Raw genomic sequence first — 14,416 nt, 5'->3', positions numbered from 1 at the left:
GCTACAAGTTGATGTCGCCAGGGTTGCCATGGCCGGTCGTTAGGCGGAAATCGGAAGGACGTTGTCAGTCCTGTGGGTTCAATGTTCGCTACGTCACAGCTGTTTCGAAAAGTGTGTTTCCATATCCCATTTTGCGCATTTACTCTCGCATTTCTCAAAAACCACCTCAAGCGAGCGGATAAACTTTTTTGCGAATTAGAGGATTTTATGCGCATTTTGGTGTTTCCATCACCGTTTACTGATTCGATACTTCAAAATTCGCATGAAATCAGGGGGATGGAAACGCAGCTACTGTACCGGATCAGAGAAGAACCTGAGATAGAGTATTTCCAACCTCACACACTGTCTGGTGCCCTTTAACACCACAGGGACACGATGATATCCGACGGAAAAATACCCAACACGAGCATCACACACAATATGTTAGACCCAACTCTGGAACAGGAAGATTGTGGAACGAAATAATGAAGGGAACAATTATCTCCCGCTTTGAGGGATTTCAAATGAACAGCTGTGGTTACACGGTGCAGTACAATTCTATTTTTGGCTTATGATATGGAAACAGATATATGATTTACTATGTGCTAGTGCATTTGACCTGAATAATGTATGCTAGCTATAGAATATGAATCACATTTCCAACTATTTGAACTATTACTGCATGCTACCTAGTACCTGGTGGATACTTAAAGGATGAGGTGGTTTAATTGTGTTTGTTTATCTTGTTGCCCAAATCCCCCTCATATACTGGGTATGCATCATTTCGTCTTATTTGGTTGTGCGCCACTCGAAATAACCACCCACTTATATGATTGATTGAGAGTTATTTCTATCCCTGGCCCCTGGTTACGAATTGTGTTTCAAGATTGCATATTTAGCCATAGGTCACGCATTACAATTCTTGAAGTCACAGTTCTCATGAATACAGCAGTGCCTTCCCTCAGAAACAGCATACCCTACTATGAAAAAGGTTATCACCAGCAGGCAATCTCTATTTATAACTCTTAGCCTCTTTTGAACTGAAAGGGCAGAAGTGGACGTGTTTGTGTGTGCGGCACATTTAAGGGAACGACAAGCTAAATCTGTCTGTGAACAGAGGGGTGGGTCTCTCCCCGGTTTCGCCTCTTATAGCGCTCTCCCCATCTATTTACAGTAGCAACCAGCAAAATACCTCCATTTTGTTATGTCGTCTGCCACCCTCACACTAACTCACCCACGCACTTAGTGTGTGTGTGTGTGTGTGTGTGTGTGTGTGTGCGAGCATGTGTGTGCTTGTGTGTATATCTCAAGAGAGAAAATCAGCTGTGCATGCCGTGGCCAATTCATCACATCTGCCAGATTAGAATAAAGATGACAAAATGCACGTCTGGCACTTGGCACCATTCAGTCTGTAATGTCCTTCCCTCCTAAGTCAAGCCACAATTAGGGCCATTAGATGCTGCATCCTGTATTCCTGTCATCTGTGTTGTGTGCAAGTTGTCGGTGTCTGTAGAATACACAACAGCCTTTGGCACTTGTTAATAAAACTGAAGGCTGAAGGCGGTTGGATCTTTGCGTGGAGAATAATACAGAAAAGAGGGAAACACAGGATTGAACTCGTGGATCAAACTGTAGATAATGCTGGCTTTTTTATAGATGCAAAAACTCACAGAGAATAGTGTGTTTCTCTGGTGTTGTCTGGTAAATTGTATCTTTAATTGTGACCTCCTTACAGCATTGTTTTCCTAACCTTTAACTTTGTCTTTCCGCAGGGTATTTTCCCAACGGGTTATGTTCACCTAAAGAAATCCACAGTGACCAACAGAGGGTGAGTCTAATGCTTTTACAAATACTGATTTTCCAAGGTTTTTATTAAGTCTTAGTTTGTTTCAGTTAATCACAAACGGCCGTCATTTACCTTTTGTGTTTGTCATTTGTTCATCACCTGTTCACGGCGACCAGAGAGTAAGGATAGTGTAGTGGTAAGGATGTTCCCAGCTGAAAGTTTGTGAGTTTGAACCCCGACCTGCTCTACCTGTAGGCATCCTTGAGTTGAAAATGCCTGCTCATTAAGTGACATTTTAGATAAAAGTGTCTGCTGAACGACTCAAAAGTACTTCAGCATGAGCCAGGTGATCTTGGCTAATCCACATTTGGTTCCTGAATGAAAACAAGGTGGGAGTAAAAGCGGTTATCTCACACTCTTTGTCACCACTTCCGTCGTCAGACCTAGTGAAGGACGCCAAGGTGTACTCATAACGGGTTTCACCCTACAATAGTGATGAAGAGAAGCTACAGCAAAACATCACCTACTTGTTTTATTTTGTCTCACTTGATGGCTAATTGAATGACGCTCTCTTTTTGAGTCACAACGCTGACGTCTTTCAGTTGGCTGGTGTCTGAGCGTGCAAAGCGTCTATTCTCTTCTTCTATTGTCTCGAATCCTTCTTGATCTTCATGCACATGCGGACGTAGAATCAGAGCCAGTACTAGTGTACACACACACACACACACACACACACACACACACACACACACACACACACACACACACACACACACACACACACACACACACACACACACACACACACACACACACACACATGCGAGCGCGCACACAGGCACACACACACAAAAGACTGTCAAAATTCGTACTGTGCGTGGCAGTTGAAAGACAAAAGGCGAAGACAGCAGAAGGCAGAGCAGATCTTTATCAGCCACTGCTCACACAGATCTCATCTTGTGGTTGTGGGCCCCGGCGCCAACTAGTAGCATACATCACACTGTTAACACTGCCCCGCGGTGGAGCCTCCGCCTAGCAGGGGACTTCCTGTTTGCAATGGAACAATTACAATCGTTCAGATGAGGAGGGAAATTGACGTTATTGTGCTTTGAGTTTTGACTTCGGAGGATTATGCTGTGCTGTTGGGTGGAGTGAGTGAGGTAAAGCTAGGGCGCGTCTTTGTAGTACCTCTGAAGGGTTTCCCCTTCCGGAACATAGAACATCACTTCTTTGGTTCCTCCATGTAACAGATTGGGCTGTGGAGTGATTTGATCAAGAGACGTCTTTCTTTGTAGCGCGAGCAACAAAACCAGGGAAAACTTTGATGTATCCAAGTTGGGTGTGTTGATTGCATGCCATGGCGGAGCCTTTACAAAAGAAGAAGTGAGTCATGTGCCTGTCTTTCATGCCATCGCTGTTGTTTTATCCAAAGCACATTTCCTTTCTCCTCTGACGATTCGCCATGAATGTTGGGGAAAAAAAAAACAAATAACCACAAAAGACTATATTATTCTTTATAATAATGATGCATTTATTATTATCATTTTCTTTATTGTTATGATTAATATTCTACGCAGATTTGCTCTTCACAGCTCACAAAACGTGATCGGTTTGGTTGTTTGTCCTATTTGTTTATTCTGTGACATTTCTGTCACGGTGTGAATGTGTGTGTGTGTGTGTGTGTGTGTGTGTGTGTGTGTGTGTGTGTGTGTGTGTGTGTGTTTAAACACGTGGTTCTGGTGCGTGCCCCCAGGCTCTGTGAGACGGTGGTGCCCCTGGAGGACCCCATCATCACAGAGACCACCTCCACGCTGCAGGAATGGGCCGTGTTGTGGAAGCAGCTCTACGTGGTCAGTCACACTCTGCATTATCTCCATTGCATCCCACTGGTGTGAACTCTAAATGACATGAGCACAGGTGCATCACCGGGCTGATGCGGTGTTTGATGTGTTGATTCAAAATGGTCCCAATGTGTGCGACTAATTAAAACGTCTCCCAGGTTCTGGTTGAATCGTTCCTGAAATTACGCACCGTTGCAAGTATTGATCAATTTTTCCCACTTAAATGACTTTTCTACAGGCCCTTGGTGTGTCTCTTGAATGTTCTGTTCATAGACACCTTTGTGCAACCCCAGTTGGATGAGGAACACATGGGAAAGCAGTCTTTCAGAAAATTTCTTAAATTTCAATATAAAGCCTAACGCGTATATCCTACGGAGTTTGAGTGGACTTAGGGAGGCATACATTGTGTTACTCTTAAAGAATGATGCTTGTTAAGAAAAGGGTTTTTAATTAAATAATGCCTTGCAGGGGTTATGTTATAAACCTCTGCAGGTTATTCTATATTCTATGCTTCCTCTCCCTCCAGTAAGCTCTTGATGGCACAGAAAACGTTACAGGTGAATTCAAACAAACAGGGATAGCTGCACACACACACACACACAAACACACAACGGTAGCTCCTTTTCAGAAGCATATTTTGAAGCCCGTCTCACTGTCAAACCTCAGCCATGCTCTCAAACACTTTCCATGAGGCACAAGGAGAAGGCTAGTTGGCCACAGATACCGGCGCTCACAGCCGTCCTATCCAATTACATGCGGTGTCCTTCAGACGTTGCTCTCCATCTTGCCCCCTCCCCCTCCTCCTTCTCCACGGAGACCTCTTCGCTCTGCGTCAGGCCCGCCCTGCAAGGAACAAAAGAGATGAACAAAAATGAAAAAATAGAAATATACGTTACTGGGGGAAACCCAAGGCCCTCTCACAAACGTCCTCCTCCCGATCGTCCCGGTGCTGCCGGGCAGACACGGGGGTCTTGGGGGGGGGGGGGGGGGGGGGGGGGCACGGAGTGGGGCAGAGAGGATACGCCGGCCGAGCTGGCAGTGTCTCCTTACATAACCGCCTGGGTGAAGACTGCTCATGCTCCCAGCCAAACCAAGGGGGCCTGAGGCGTGACCGCTGTGATGTAACTTCCTCTGGAGCTCGACTAATGTGTGCACCACTGATTTAACACTAACGCTCGCTTTGGTTGCTAGATACACACACACATACACACATACACTCACACTTCCCCCCCTGTGCGGTAAAAGCTATAGTTGGGGTCGTGATAGTCCAAAAACAAAAAAGGGCATGTATTATGGGCTACATGCTGATGTTGCTACCTTACCGCCGTTCTTATAGCAGCCAATTACAGTTTATAGCAGTACTTGAAGACGCAATGGTCTAAGCATAAATGTGCATTAGTTGTAATGTACATAATGAGCCCCAAGGAATAATCCAAGAGGGATAATCAAGAGATGGGCTTTCCGGCATCTCCCAGCCGTTCAGAACATACTCTCTTATCCTCATTAAGTGTACATGCCGAGCGGTAGGAAATGACTTCATCCTGTGCCGTTATGTAAACAAACCTGGGTGTTAATGTGAGCTTGTCTCAAGACTCGGGGTGTAGAACCACCTGAATGACTTCTGGTATTTTATGAAAGGACGGTCATGGAGATTAAATCACGTAAAATGAGGCGAAAAAACATGACACGGGGACTGTATCTTAATATTTCTTTATGTGTTTTTGTAATTTAGGAGGGATGAATATATGCACGGTGAAACATAGTGGGATGAATAGTAGAATAGAAAAATTCAGATTAGACGGAACAAGTGTGGCTATCCTACGACTGGAATTACAGACGTAGGGTTATTTCTGCTTCTCCCCTGCCAGACTTCATTAATAATATGCATCACTTGACATTAGCATTCAAGAGGTCAGCATCCGTGATCGATACAAACATAAATAAGGGTAACACAATGAAGCCCCTGGGTTAGAGACGTGTGATCCAGATTGACATGATCCGAGGCGCCTGCTCGAGAAGCCGTCCTCTTAACCCTGGTCTCTGGTCCCGCCCTGGCCTCAGAAACACAAGGTGGACCTGTTCCATAAGCTGCGCCACGTGATGAACGAGCTGATGGACCTCCGTCGCCAGCTGATCCAGGGTCACCTGGCCCAGGACCAGACCCGCGAGATCAAACGACACATCACTGTGCGACTGGACTGGGGCAACGAGTGAGTGGCCGACAAACACAAACAACGACGCACAACACCTCACATCTAGAGCTGAGGAATGAATTGATTGATCACTTTCACTTTTCCTTTCCCTCCTCTACAACAAAAGCCTTTTCTTTGTTTTTCTTGCTCTACATAGTCCTCCCTGCCCTCTGCGATGTAATATGTGTATGATTGGTATAATGTATTATGTCCTTTTATGGAGAGAGGGGGTTGCGTTATGTTTAGGAAATGCATTAGGTCAATGGGCCATCTGTTGGTTAATGTAGGTTTGGTCTGACTTTACAGTGTTCCTTCATTGTCTTAGTCAACATCAGCATGCATCGCTGGCGAGACCGGATGTGTCTTTATACATGGGAGTGCTCTGCTTATCGGAGCTTCATTGGCTAGGGGCCCGGTAATAAGCCCTAGCTAATTGGCTGTGCATTTTTAGCTCAGTGCTACCCACTTAATTACCAGTGATATCATGGTACAAACCATCTTGTGAACTAACGTTTGCAGGATCGGAATAACAATTCAATGTTTCCTTAACCTGTGCTATCGCTCTGCTGCTTGGCTGTTCTTCAACTGGACAGATGTCTTTCTAATGGCTCCCATTTCCCTTTCTACCTTTCTCTCCACCCATTCACCCCCACCCTCTACCCCTCTGGACTCCTCCAACAGGCACCTGGGGTTAGACCTAGTTCCCAGGAAGGAGTTTGAGATGGTTGATCCGGATCAGATCAGCATTTCGGAACTCTATAAAATGGTACCGTCACAATTTATTATTAAACACACATTTAGGCAACATTGAGTGATTGTGTTTGCGTTCAACTTTTCCTATTTTGGCATTGGGCCGTTGATAAGTCGAAGATCATTTCAATCGATCCAGGATTGAGTTGATCTTCAACATATTAAAACATTCATTCCAGGCACCATGGAGGTTCCTTATGGATTTGTTAATTAATTGAATTGACTTTCAATTAATGAACAGATTTTCTTTTTTTATAATAATTACTACAAAACGTTAGTCGCTTCCCTTGCAATTTGCTCCTTCTGTCGCCCTCTGCCTGGGTGTGGTTCGGCTGATAAGAACATGTTGTGCAGCGATGTGTGGCGATGTGTGCGATGTGTGGCGATGATCAACTCATCCATAAGAAGGTGACTCACAGAAGGCAGCGCTACCCAGCTGCTGCTACGTGACGCCCGCGTGCGGCATGGCGAGCTAGACGAGCGCGACGTCACGCCGTATGACACGCTGCGCAAGAGGGCTGGGAGAGAGCGGTTCATCGGGTGAAACGAGACGACCGGCGTGTGGATAAATAACGTTTCGCCGTTTAAAAGAGCGAGTTTTTTTTTTTATGTGACTTTGAATCGTGCTGAGTGAGTTGGGTGTTGCCGTTACTATTAGGGGTGGGAGATGAGAATCACTCGAGCAGATCCAAATGAGGAGCATGTGGTTACGGCACAGTGGTAATCAAATGCAGGTCATGTGATGTGGCAGCTCCACAGTTAGGTAAATGAGGAGGCTCCCATCTGGCCATCGGCCAAATGTCTGCACGCAACACAACTCCCCAGCCGCCCAGGAGATATCCAATGTTCTCCTTACATTTACATTTTTCGTGCATTTAATGGCGCCTTTCTAAAAACAAAGTCAAGCGTTGACCCGTGCCAAAGAAAAATGACTCCTGAATGTCGATGAAAGTGAGTTTGTTTTTTGGCAGGGCCCAGGCCCTTGGCGCTGTTTCAGGTCGGTGTAGTGGGGGCTCTGTTAGACCGCTGGGCAGTGTGTGTCTTTGTGTGTGCGTGTGTTTGTGGGGGATTAGCCGGCTTTGTCCTCTCCTCTCCCACGTGCGCACGTTTTCGACATGATGTGGGCTTCTTTTTTACATTGAAGTACAGCCTCTTGGCAATTTAAGTGGGTGAGTTATTCTGTCTGATTCTGAACCATGGGATGGGAGCAGACCTCCGGGCCAGTGTGTGTAGAAAGTTGTTGGGAGGTAAACGTGTCCTGTGTTGAGTACAGCAACTGAACTGACATCTCCCTCTCTGTTTTTGTGTTTCTGTGTGTGTGTGTGTGTCTGTGTGTGTGTGTGTGTGTGTGTGTGTCGGTTTGTTTATAGCATGTATCCAGCAGACACTGTGGCCAGCAAAGCACAACCCAGGTAAGGCTTTTCATTGCAGCTGTGCATCCGCTATTAAAAATAGATGCCCACACTTCCTTGTACTGCATTCCTTTACCATTTGTTCTTCCTGAAACGTTTTCCCCTGGCTGATTGTTCCCATGCACCCGTTGTTATGGCGGAATCTTGTTTTCCGTATTGTGAGTGTTAGCATCAAATGCCCCCGCCTTCGGGATCCACGTCACACTGTACATGCGGAGGCTTTCAGGAAAGTGCTACATCGGTGCGTTGTGTCTCAGCCGCCAGACGGCTGAGATCAACCATATTTAAACAACATTATGCCTACACAGTAATGCACTGTTATTAAGACACAGGGGGCACTCTGACTACAACTCAACCGCCTGCAGGCTACCTCCACCCCTCACTCACCCCTGGATCACGCACTCACGCAAACAAGCACGCACGCACGCACGCACGCACACATACACTGACAAATGCAACTCTATGCATAATTGAATTCTAGTTTTACTGTGACTACACTGCCCACAGCACTGGGCTTTAGGATGACTCACCTCCACCTCAGAACCAACTTATGAGGAGCCGTACCCTGAGTCTACTCACATGCCCCTTTATGTGATCAAGCCATGTGCGTGTGGAGAGCTGGCTCATTTTCAATGTATATCGTCATACCTTATTGTTGTGAGGGAAACTATAACCGTAACAGACTAACTTGGGGCAGGATGGTATAGTGGCTATGGCGTTGGACTCCCATTTTAAAGGTACTGGGTTTGACTCCCAATGTCAGAAGCCGATAACTTAGGCATCAAGGTTTAGGCATCCTTGAGCAGGATACCTAACCCTATACCTGCTCCTTGATGATGTGTATCTGGGAAATCACAGTAAGTTGATGTTGTTATTTTTGTGGTGGTAATAATACTTTGAAATCTGCCACCAAACCCCCAATTGTGGCTCACCTAATGATTCCTTAGCTAAATGGTTCTAAATGTGGTGATGTATTCTGTGTAACACCCACATATACGCCAGGTGGCATGAAACTCATGGTAACGATACACGCAAATATATAACACTTTGGGTGGAGAAACCAAATGACCTAACACTATTTGTGCTGAGCTTCATTGGACCGATGACGAATATAGGAATCCAAACGTTTGTCCAAAGCCGTGCATGTGTGTGTGGGAGGGGGGGATGACTTGTTAGTTGCTAAGGTTCTCTATCTCTCTATCTCATTGTCAGGGTGACGGTACGCGGCAGCGCCATGGCGACAGTTGCCGTGTCCCTGTGTCGCACCACCTCTTCATCAACCTGAAGAGCTTCACCTACAACAGCATCAGCGAGGACGCAGATGTCTTCTTCTTCCTCTATGACACACGCGAGGCCAAGCAGATCAGGTACACGCACAACCACGAACGCACACACACTGACACATGCACACACGCACACACAAACAGATGCTTATACTTACACACACACACACACACACACACACACAGGAAGACATATGCACACACACTCACACCAAAACACACACACACACCGAAACTGACACACACACACACACACACACACACACACACACACACATGCTTTGCATTCACTATTATACAGCGTTTGTACTTATCCCATGGTTTACTCATGCATAGTTTTCTCGTTCAGTGAGAAGTTCATGGTCAGGTTGAACAAGAATGGAGGGCCAAAGAATCCAGAGAAGGTTGACCGGCTGTGTGCACTTTTCACGGTAATAATGGTTCACTCGTATAAAAGAAACCTGCTTAGACCAAATCTTATTTAATATTTCAGCTGCCACAATGGTGTATTGATCACATTGTCTACATTATTTTCCTCTGCAGGACCTAAGCAGCAAAGACTTGAAGAGAGACCTATACATCGTTGCACAGGTCATAAGAACTGGTAAGTTAAGTTCAAATGCAATGTGCAAAAAATTCCCCTTTCTTTACACCTACATTTAGGGCATTTAGCAGACACTTTCATATAAAAGAGACCTACAATAAGTACATTTGTCAGAAAAGGGAGAAACAATATATTGCTGTCGGTACAGTAAGGATGTTCATAGAACCTAGTGCCAAGCACTAACAATTATTAGATTAACCCCTTCCCCGTATACAACAAAGCTGGCTAGGATAAGATGCTCCACAATGCTAAGTACAATCTTTAAGTGCAAGGACGTACAACATACCATAAGTGCGTACATTAAGTGCCAGGACGTACAACCTACAATAAGTGCGTGAGAGGGGTGGGAGGGGGTTAGGGGGATGGGGAGGCTAAGCGGAGTCTTGAGTCTTTTGCTTCTTACGGTGTTATGGTCAGCACACAAGACAAGAAGAGTCTTGACAGAATTCATGTGTTTTAAACATATTTTCCACGGGCTCTTTGTGGCTTTACGGGAAGGACATTGAACACAGGAGCACGGCTTGAAGATAAAGAGAGGGAAGGAAACGTGTCGGAGGTCATCAGGTCAGAATCAGACCTGGGGGACAGCTCAGGCTGCACCCCTGCCGACCTGCTTCGACCCCACCCCCCTCAGCCCCTCCCCCCTGGAGTTGTCTTGATGTGTTTTTTGCGCCCCAGGTCGTATGCTACTGAACGACTCGAAGAAAGGCCCACCCCATGTGCTGTACAGACGGCCCTATGGCTGCGCCGTGCTGGCCATGACGGACGTGTTCCACACCATCACCGACCTCAAGGAGGAGAAGGACTTTGTGCTCAAGATCTATACGTAAGAAGCGACCTCATTTTGTCTTTCTCCCCTTCTTTCTATGTTGTTTTTTAATCTTGGCATGATAAGTCACGCAAAGTTGTGTTTATTTATAGAGCACTTGAGTGGGACCCACTTAAATGCTCTATGGGAGGTATATAAAAAGAGGATATAACTATAGAAATACTTGAATAACTTAACAAACTCCATATCAAGTATATTGTCCATTCAATGTTCCATGGGATTATTTGATCTCATAATTAAATGCAACGGTGTCATCATCCTGTTTCATGTGAGCTGTACCACCACCACAAGGGACATTGGGTGTAAATCACAACAAATGTTCGAAGAGGTTGTCCTGGACAACCACACGACCACCTCATGGTTTTTAGCTGCGTTCTGTGTTTTGATCAGAGAGATATCTCACTGTCCCAGGAAAACTCAGCAGCTGCTCTGCTGTCTCTTGACATGAGGCGCAAATGGTCCCCTCTATTAAAACTCACCACACAGAGACACTGCTGTACCCTGGTCAATGGAGGATGGGAGGAGGAGGAGAAGAAGAAAAAGAGAGAGAGAGGGAGGGAGGAATGAGAGAGAGAGGGAGAAAAGAGAGACAGAGAGAGAGAGAGAGAGAGCGAAAGAGCGCGAGAAAGAGAGAGGGAGAGAGAGAGAAGGAGAGAGAAGGAGAAAGGGAGAGGAAGAGCGCGAAAGAGAGAGGAAGAGAGGGAGATAGAAGGAGAAAGGGAGAAAGAGAGCGAGGGAGGAGAGAGCTAGAGAGAAGAGACACGACACTTAGATAAATGAACAAAGTTAGAGGACAGAGATGAATAACACCGAGCTAAGCATTCTTCCCCTGTCAATCAATATCCAGAGCGTGTCTCTGGCGGCGCTGCTCTCCCCCCTTGTCAGCACTTCCTGGGGCAAATTTCACAAGGAGCTCCGCGGGGTCAAGGGGTCGGAGGCACAACATAAACCAAATCGTTGCGTCGTTTCACCCAAGACTTTGCTGCGGCCTCTGCTGCGCACCGCCACAGTGTTTAGAAGGAACCAGGTGGCGCGGTGAAGCACGTCATGTACCGCCAGACGACGAAAGGTCATCCGTGTCCGCGGTCCACCCGGAGGCCTCCTCGGACGCGACTCCCCTAACCCCTACCGAGCCTCCGGGTCTACGAGCGCACCAGAGCTCCCTCTGCATGGAGAGCCCTTGCTAGACAGCAAAATAACCATGAATAGAAACTCCCCCGGAACGAGGTTCGCCGTTTTTCTTTTTGTTCTTCTTGGTGGGGTGGGGGGGGGGGGGTTCTTCACGCAGTGTAAATGCTCCTTCCTCTCGGAGCGGCGGCAGTGATTCGGCTGAGCTGCCTCCAAACTGTCTTCTCCTATCACGCTCCAGTCCGTGCGTTTCCCCCCTCGCCTCTCCCAGGGGCCCCACGGGCCCTCGGTAATGAAAAAGGCTGGTGGAGGAGCTGGCTGTCAGCTCTGCTTAGCGCACTGTGCTGTGCATGTGGGGCTAATGTGCTGGTTGATAGTGCCCCCCTCCTCCAACCAGCCCCATCCCCCCCGCTGCTACCTTGTCTCCAGGAGGAACTGGCTTCCTGTGCCACATGCTGCTCATTTGGTTCCCTCCTACCTACCTTAGGCTCCACCCCCCCCCCCCCCCCCCCCCCCCCCCCCCCCCCCCCCCCAAGGCCCCTCCATCTGGGCCTGCTGGTCGCTAACATCTATTGCCTCTCACCTCTCTCGCCCCCTCTCTCTCCCTCTCTCCCACTCTCGCTCACTTCCTCTCTCTCTCTCTCCCTCCCTCTCTACCTCTCTCCCCCCCTCTCCCTCTCTCTCCCTCCGTCTCTCTCTTTTTCTCCCTCTCTCTCTCCCTCCCTCCTCTCTCTCTCTTCATCGCTCTCTCCTGCTCATTCTCTCCCTACCTCCCTCCCTCTCTCTCTCCCTCTCTCCCTCCGCCCCTCTCTCTCTCTCTCTCCCTTCCAGATGCAACAATGAGAACGAGTGGTTCCAGATACATGAGAACATCATCCGCAAGTCCAACACAAAGTACTCGGCTCCCAGCACCAACTATGGTAACGTATACCTGGACTTCCTTGTATCAGTTGGTGTCACACTACAGGCTTCATCTGAGTTGTACTTCCCTCCACCAGGCCTCCCCACCTCTTTCTGTTGATTAGGACTTAAGCCTAAAGTACTCAAACACATATTAAATACTGTTTCAGGTTTGAAATAGGCTTCAGATCTATATGAAGCAAGCAAAAACAATAGCTTTGTTCTGTTAAATATATGAAGCAAAATGTGTACTCTGGGTGCTTTGGGCTGTGTGACTAATAAAGCAATAAGTAATCAGTATAAAAACTGATATATATCATATTTCCATGATACCTGTATGGTAGAATGCAACTGCTAGCATGCAACAGCTATCATACTATGGCTAACAAGCAAATGCTAGCCTACATCTTTTAGCAAGCAACTGTGAGCATGCAGCTTCCAGCAAGCAAATGCTAGCATGCAACAGTTAGCATGCAACTGTCAGCGTGCGACTGTTTGCATGCAAATGTTAGCATGCATCAGCGCAGATCCTGCATAGCGTAAGATGTATCCCAGGATGCATCAGACGTCAGCGTCATAATGCAGTATTGATAACCCTGACGGCGGTAACCTCCATTAGGGGAGCCATGAAGGGGGAAGAGCCTCGTTAGCCAATGGCTCAGCACTCCACAAGGTCAAACACACGAAAGGAGGGGGGGTCCCTCTCCTTGATTTCAAAGGATATATTATGCCTTAGTCTTTTATCCTTTTTCTGAAACGACACCGCAAAAGTGATGCGACATCAGTGCAGTGAGTCTGTCTTCCGTCTCGAGATCAGTGTTCATTTATTTAGTTTGTTTTGGCTTCCCGATTCACAAAATAACACATGACTCACCGAGCTCTCATACATTTTTTCTGTTCCTACTCGTAGTCCTGTATTTGTTACCCTCTCCTCAAATGGTGTACATCTCTTATTTTCTATTATGTGGTGCTGGGCGACGTCTCTCTGTCCATTCTGCTGTGTGCTTCTTCCGCCCCCACAGTCTGACTAATATATCTTAAACGCCTGTCTCCCGTCCTCACCCATCCTCCTCCTCGCTTCCGTAGCGCCCCCCCCCCCCGCTCCCAGTCCAACACTCTTGTGTTACATACATGGTCACCCACAAACACACTCACACACACACACACACACACATACAGACATATATCCATTGAAAGCCGCACTGTAAATCTCCCCATTTAAAAATGTACAGGCACTCACATTAAGAAACTCGCATTAACACCCACACGCAAGCCCACTCTGACACTCCTTCTCTGCACTCTCTCACTGTCTCTCTCACTCTCTCTCCCTAACTCTCTGTCTCCCACTCTCTCTCTCTCTCTCCCTAACTCTCTCTCTCTCTCTCTCTCTCTCTCTCTCCTGGTGTGCAGGCCTCATCATTTCCCTGCAGCTGCTGCGGGGTGAGCTGGAGCAGATCAGACGTGAGAACCAGGCGGTGTTCAGCAGGGCTCTGGCACTCACACGCAAACTAGGCTTCCCAGACGTCATCCTGCCCGGTGAGCACACACACACACATGCACATGCACATGCACACGCACATACTTGGGCGGACACACACACACACGCACACACACACGCAAACACACACGCACACACACACACACACGCACACACACACTTGAACAGACACACAACATCCACACACTCACACACGTACACACGCAAACACACA

The 14,416-nt window shown here is 47.2% G+C and overlaps 1 protein-coding gene across 1 annotated transcript in view; it reads left to right on the top strand.

Moving 5' to 3' along the window:
- The window catches only part of LOC307079279 (dedicator of cytokinesis protein 3-like), a gene marked incomplete at both ends in the record, with an annotated part of 49,498 nt that overhangs the window by 11,164 nt on the left and 23,918 nt on the right, over nt 1–14,416 (top strand). Inside the window, 11 exons of the mRNA XM_079741506.1 lie at nt 1,752–1,807; nt 3,519–3,615; nt 5,668–5,816; nt 6,480–6,564; nt 7,919–7,960; nt 9,173–9,327; nt 9,593–9,674; nt 9,787–9,847; nt 10,526–10,673; nt 12,636–12,724; nt 14,115–14,240. Of these exons, the coding sequence (XP_079597632.1) occupies nt 1,752–1,807; nt 3,519–3,615; nt 5,668–5,816; nt 6,480–6,564; nt 7,919–7,960; nt 9,173–9,327; nt 9,593–9,674; nt 9,787–9,847; nt 10,526–10,673; nt 12,636–12,724; nt 14,115–14,240 (1,090 nt within the window). The remainder of the gene's footprint in view (nt 1–1,751; nt 1,808–3,518; nt 3,616–5,667; nt 5,817–6,479; nt 6,565–7,918; nt 7,961–9,172; nt 9,328–9,592; nt 9,675–9,786; nt 9,848–10,525; nt 10,674–12,635; nt 12,725–14,114; nt 14,241–14,416) is intronic.

The sequence above is a fragment of the Pollachius pollachius genome (genome assembly GCF_949987615.1).
Source record: "Pollachius pollachius genome assembly, chromosome: 8".
Taxonomy (NCBI): Eukaryota; Metazoa; Chordata; class Actinopteri; order Gadiformes; family Gadidae; genus Pollachius; species Pollachius pollachius.
Note: the sequence above shows the minus strand (reverse complement) of the source record. Positions and strands in the feature narration are given on the sequence as shown.